This window comes from Urocampus carinirostris, chromosome 6 (genome assembly GCF_059441175.1).
Source record: "Urocampus carinirostris isolate Australia breed hairy pipefish chromosome 6, RoL_Ucar_1.0, whole genome shotgun sequence".
Classification (NCBI taxonomy): domain Eukaryota; kingdom Metazoa; phylum Chordata; class Actinopteri; order Syngnathiformes; family Syngnathidae; genus Urocampus; species Urocampus carinirostris.
Window position 1 is genome coordinate 10,774,682 of NC_142354.1, and position 6,213 is coordinate 10,780,894.

Consider the following 6,213-nt stretch of genomic DNA (forward strand, 5'->3'; position numbering starts at 1 on the left):
CTACTCGTCAAACTATTCAAAATACTGCGTCTACTACTACACCCAGTGCTACCCCTGACCGACAAGTGCAAAAAGTTTGAAATTAGAAAAAAAATAGAGCCGGTGTTCTGCCATATTTTCCTACTGATGCGAATTTTCCTTCCAGAGGCTGATTCAACTATAAAAGTAATATAACATTTTCATTATTTTCATGTATTTTATGTAATATCTAATCAATAAAGGCAGCACAGCGGCTCAGTGGTTAGCACGTGTGCGGCACAGTTCTGAGGTAATGAGATCAAACCCCCTATGTGGGGTTTGCATGTTCTTCCCGTGCTTGCGTGAGTTTCCTCCGGGCACTCCGGTTTAATTCCAAAAACATGCACGTCAGGTTAATTGGCCGGTCCAAAATGTCCCTGGGTGTGAATGAGCAAGTGACCTGTCTGTCCCTGTGTTCCCTGTGACTGGCTGGCAACCAGTTCAGGGTGTCCCCTGCCCACTGCCCGAAGATGGGCTCCAGCACCCCCGCGACCCTACTGAGGATAAGCGGTCCAGATAATGGATGGATGGAGGGATATTCAAAAAGACATATTCAATAAAAGTTGATTGTTAGTTTTGATGGGTCTAATAAGGAAAATACATTAAAGGTGTCTGCAAGCCATGGAAAGTCAATGCTTCTAAAGTTTAACTTATCTGTGAACCAATTTACAGTAAATATGAGCCACTATTTTCATCCATTTTACTTGCTTCCATAAAAAAGTATTTTACTCATTACCAATAAGTGAGATTATTATTAAAAAGAGATTATTAATCATGTGTTATTGAATATAAGTGAATTTCCCTTCGGGGATGAATAAAGTATCTATCTATCTATATTATATAATGAAAATGTTGTATTACTGTTATACACCGGTAGCTGAATTTGGTGAGCTTCGTTTTTTTTCCTTGATAAACAAATTCAAAATTGGTGTCAATTGCGTGAAACGTTTTTGTTTCAATAAATCATTGTTTTGGATCATTTTTTACAAGTGCCATGTCAAAAATCCAAAATAACCAGCCAAACCCTTTTTATAAGCATCTCTTTTAATATAAACAACTAGTGTTGCTAACATTGTCCTGAATATTCCACAATATTCCCTCTCAAGCATGGTTTCCAATGATGAAATGATCATACATCTATATAAACATTATATTTAGATTTTGAGCTAAATTTCATATACAATTTGGTCCGGTTTGTACAAAGATCAATTCTGTCACAGTAATTGTTGTAGATTGATTCGAAATAATAGAAAGGATTTGTAAGGAAACAAAGACAAAAAGTACACCATTATGTCTAAATATCATCGTTGATTCCTTTATCCAGTCATCGAAGCAGTAGGTACTACAGATGCAAAAAAGGTGGTATAGGAGTGAAAATTTTCAGTTTTCAGGAACTTAAACGATGAATTTACTCATTGCCATACCTCCAGTATAAATTACGTTGAGTGGGGGAAAACTAAAACAAACCCCCCCTTACGATGGGGCGTGATGACCTCATCCGTTATTACCCCCAGTGACCGTTGGAAGGCAGCACTGACTCATCTTTCAAGGCAAGTCCGTAAGGCGGTGTGACGTCACGAGTCACATCGCCCATCCACTGACAAAGGTGACGTCACCGAGTCCAACGTCTTCCTGCACCAAGCTTCCCACTCTTTGCAGTCATTTTAGGAACATCAAATAAAAGGCCATTACCACGCAGGTGATTGCCACGGAAATGTGGAGCCTTGTGCCGATGACTGCAGCTGAAAATAATTCAAAAATGTCATTTAGATATTGAAAACAACACACTTTCACTTTACCTCCAGAAACCTTGTTATAATATGATATGGTGAAATTTTGAATGTGTTTAATTGCTGTTAAAAGTGTTGATAAAAATTGTTCAAACCTCATATTGTTAGAATATGATATAATGAAATTGTGAATGTGTTTGATTGCTGTTAAAAGTGTCAATAAAATTTTTCAAACCATCTTTTTTCACCATTTGTGCGATTTTAGTTCCGTGAAACTTTGCCACTAAGACGGTGTTATGAATGATAAGTGATCTAAAAGTGTATCTTGTAGCTTGAATGAATGAATGAAAACTTTATTTAGAACATTAAAAAATAAAAACAGGACAAAATGACTCAATAACAAACTAATAATAAAAAACATGTTCGAAAAGGGGCAGACACTTATTTTCCCTACCCCTTCATCTTCCCTATTAATTGCATTCTATAGATAGCTCCCCTTTTGTGTCTAAATACAACACAATCTTAGGGAAACACACCTTACATAAGTCAGATATCATGATTATAACAATAGTCAAATATTTTATACACTAATCATCGTAGTACAATAACAATAATAACAGTTAGAATATAATAATAGCAACAATAACAAAAGTTAACCATAGGTCTAGACGCACTATTCCCAATCTCCCGTATCACTCATAGCCCATTTTCTTCATCTCTGTATTCCGCCAGTAATGCTTTTTTGTATTTAAATTTGAACACAGGAATAGTTGAACATTGTTTGATCTTGTCTTGTGAATTGTTCCAAAGTTTGACTCCACACATACTTTTCCTGGTTGCGCTCACCTTTGGGATTTTGAATTTACTACAGGCCCTCAAGTTATAATTTCCCTCTTTCCGAACTAATCATTTTTGGAATGTTCTCTGGCACCATGTTTTTGTTGACATTAAATAGCAGCTGTGAAGTGAAAAATGTTACTAAGTCATTCGATTTTAATAATTTGGACTGCAGGAATAAAATATTAGTATGATCCCGATATCCTACCCTGTGTATGGTTCTTATTGCACGTTTTTGGAGGATAAAAAGGGGCTGTAGTGAACTTTTGTAATTATTACCCCAGACCTCTGCACAATATTTTAGTTAAGTATGGCAGGAATAAAGAACAATCTAATAAATACAGCTTGTTTGTCTTGTGAATTTAAAAATGGCTTGGATATCTTAAACATATTACTATTTTCAGCAGAGGTTTTGAATTGTATTCAGGCACTTTGATACTATCCCACGTGCTACCATTACTAATGTTTTTTGTTTATTTTAAGGAACAAGCACGGAGGAGGAATGTTGAAAGTGATAAAGGGTCTTTATTTACTGCTATGCATCTTGCAAGCCTGTCAACTTATATGTTTTCTCTGTATTCCATAAATTTTGTACGCGGATTTAAAAAAAAAAAAAATATTTTATGTTTGACCAATCTCCTCTTGCCCACTTCGACTCTATTCTGTATTCTTATTGGAAAAAGAACTAAGAAAGATGCTGGAAAAAATGGCGTCGTTCATTTGGTGAATAAAATTAAAAGTCGACCAATTATCGGACGGGCTGATTACTGGCACCGATATTTGAGCGAGTGTGTGTGATTGAGAGAGAGCATTGAAAGCAGGCTAAAGTAGAAGGCGGAGGGATTAGCTATTACCATAACATAGCCAATGTGGCTTTAAAACATGAGTGCCCACATTTTTCAATTTGTTAGCTTGGTGTAAATGCCAATGCACGCTTTGTTTTTTGGTATTTGAAGTCATGTTGGTTGGATTGACATTTTGAATTATTTATTGTAAAAAAAAAAAAAAAATCAGGGAGCTGTTTAAGTTTTTATGTACCTTTATACGAGTTGCTGTTAAGCCTATTTTTATTTCTTGCACTGTTAGTTTTTGATTTATGTGAAAGATTAGTCATGTAAGTTGTGTTGAAATTATGCATTTATTGTAAAAGGTTTCAGAGAGCTATAAAAATTTATTTGAATGTATAAAAATATCCTTTATTTACATTTGAATTATTAATAATTTCTTGCGCCAATTTTTAAGCTTTTACAGACAATAATTATTGGCTCCAAAAATTGGTTGTCAGCCTCCTCTTAATACTAATAATCGGTATCGGCCCGGAAAAAGCCATTTTGGCAGATCCTTAAATTATGTATTTAGCCAAAGCATTTATGTTTTCATGCTACATAGTCCGTCTTTCTGTGAGTAAATAGGTGCCGTGTTTAGTTTGTAAGGTTTATTATAATGAGGGGAATTGCAATGGTTAATAAGGGTAGCAATTGGCTGAGGATGACAGGTATGATTATGAGACTCGACATGGAGGAGGCGAGTTCGGACTACAAGGCAGCATTATTCCACTTTCATATTGTTTGATATGCAATTTGTAAAATAACTTGTCGTCACTTTGTTACAACCATGTTAATTGTTTGAAGTTGGGTTAAATAGACTCAGTCAACCATTAAAAAATTAAAAATAAAATTACAATGGATTGGTCTCTCAGGCCGCAGCGAGGCTTTTAACTAGGACAAAAAAGTACGATCACATAACACCGATTTTGGCTAACCTGCATTGGCTCCCAGTTAGCCTTAGATGTGATTTCAAGGTTCTCTTAGTATTATACAAAATCATACATGGACTTGCTCCCTCTTATCTTTCAGATCTGATTTGCCCCTATGTCCCGGTCCGAAGCCTACGATTTGAGAGTGCCGGTTTTCTGGTGATTCCAAGGGCAAAGAAGTGTTCTGCTGGTTCGAGAGCGTTCTCCAGCCGGGCACCGGTGCTGTGGAATGCTCTTCCCCCTGAGATCCGATCTGCAACCTCAGTGGAAATGTTTAAATCTAAGCTTAAAACTCACTTCTACTCCATAGCATATGAATAACCTACTCTTCTCGTCGGCTGAAAAATAGTCTGTGTAATATAGTGTAATAATCTGTGAAGCCCTTTGAGACTCTTCGTGATTTAGGGCTATACAAATAAAAATGACTTGACTTGACAATGACCCAGCATTGATGATCGATGTTCAGAAAAGGTCTGTGGGCACCTCAGCTGTCCTCAGGGAGCACCATGGTGCCCGCTGGCACAACGTTGGCAAACCCTGACGTAGATTGATGCCTACCTTTATAAAAGACGCCCCACACTCCTTTCTTCTCTGACAGCAGCCAGCTGTTAAGCCGAGGAACCTTTTTGAAGTATGCACACGTGCAGACAAAGAGCAGTCCGAACACCAGGATGCCATCGAAAGAATATACTGTTGAGCAGGAGTTAAAAAACACAAATAAGTTGTTGCATTTTTTAAAATTTCAAGTATTTTTGCCTTGTATTCAAATCAATGTGGTTTTTTTTTCGCCAAGAAGAAATCTGTAGGTTCGAGAGCATAGCCCCAGTGTTGGGGAATGCTTTGCTCTGAGATTCGATCTGCAATGTCAGTGGAACTGTTTAAATCTAGGTTCAAAACACACTTATGTTCTAAAGCTTCTGTATTACCCATGTTTCATGTTGACGATTTTTTGGGGTATTGCAACAACCATTTTGGCCTGGTCATCCTGGAGGAGGGATTGCCTCATTTGCGGTTCTCATGTTGAGTTTTATTCCTTGACCTCATGTAGGTTTTAGATCAGGGGATGGTGTCATAATAGTCTGTAGTTTGCAATAGTCTATGCAGCACTTTGAGACTTCTTGTGATTAAGGGCTATACAAATAAACATGACTTGACTAGTTCAATAGTATATTAATAAACAACAAAAACGACAGTTATGACGACAGCAATGTCCTCTTGATGATAGGAAACTTTGGCAAAAATAAGTAATACACTCTGACCTGAGTATATTTTTACCAAGGGGGTCAATTCTGTTAGAAATTTTCACCTTAAATTTATACCATATTTGGACTATAAATTTATGAAAAATAGGAGCCCAAATATTGGCAACTGACGTGACAGCTCTCGGGCCACGTCTGCCGCTAACTTTACGTTAGCCTCGTTCGCTAGCACAACTCCCTTTTCAGCAGATATTTATTAGCCTCACCTTTGAATAACTTACCATTTGTCATGTTCACGGCAGCCTTTTAACAACGTCGCGTAACTGTAAATGTGCGTCCCATCAAAACGCCATAGTGTGTTTTGAGAAGAGCGACGCTAACAAAATCGACTTCGTAGGCAGAGGATTGACATTTCCGGTTTCAACCTCGAGTTTCTTCTTCTGTTCTGTCATTGATTACGCACTGCTGTCATCTAGCAGAATTAGGCGTTCATTACACTCAGTTTCACATTTAAATATATTTTCTTTCACCCTTGCATTCGCTGAAATGCATGATGTTCTTTTTCTTTATCAAATTCACACGACTATCTTTACGTTTTTCAGGTATGCCTTGCAAGGCAATCCCTTATCGCGTCTTTTTTAGAACACGCCGTTAATGACAAAAAATGATGTCA

At 37.2% G+C, this 6,213-nt stretch overlaps 1 protein-coding gene across 1 annotated transcript; it reads right to left on the minus strand.

Annotated features, from left to right (window-relative positions):
• Positions 1-1,044: 1,044 nt before the first annotated feature.
• On the minus strand, positions 1,045-6,121 carry tmem167b (transmembrane protein 167B). Its single transcript, XM_088337847.1, has 3 exons — positions 5,822-6,121; positions 4,900-5,031; positions 1,045-1,760 (listed from the first exon to the last, which is right to left on the minus strand). The coding sequence occupies exons 1-3, from the start codon at positions 5,829-5,831 to the stop codon at positions 1,678-1,680; spliced, it is 225 nt and encodes a 74-aa protein (XP_088193973.1). The 5' UTR covers positions 5,832-6,121; the 3' UTR covers positions 1,045-1,677.
• Between the last annotated feature and the right edge of the window lie 92 nt (positions 6,122-6,213).

What these genes read in the sequence shown, in the direction of transcription:
- tmem167b (XM_088337847.1), bottom strand. An exon ending in GTGGGGCGTCTTTTATAAAG is followed by an intron (nt 1,761 to 4,899) that starts GTAGGCATCAAT and finishes AATTATTTTCAG; the next exon opens with CTGCAGTCATCGGCACAAGG.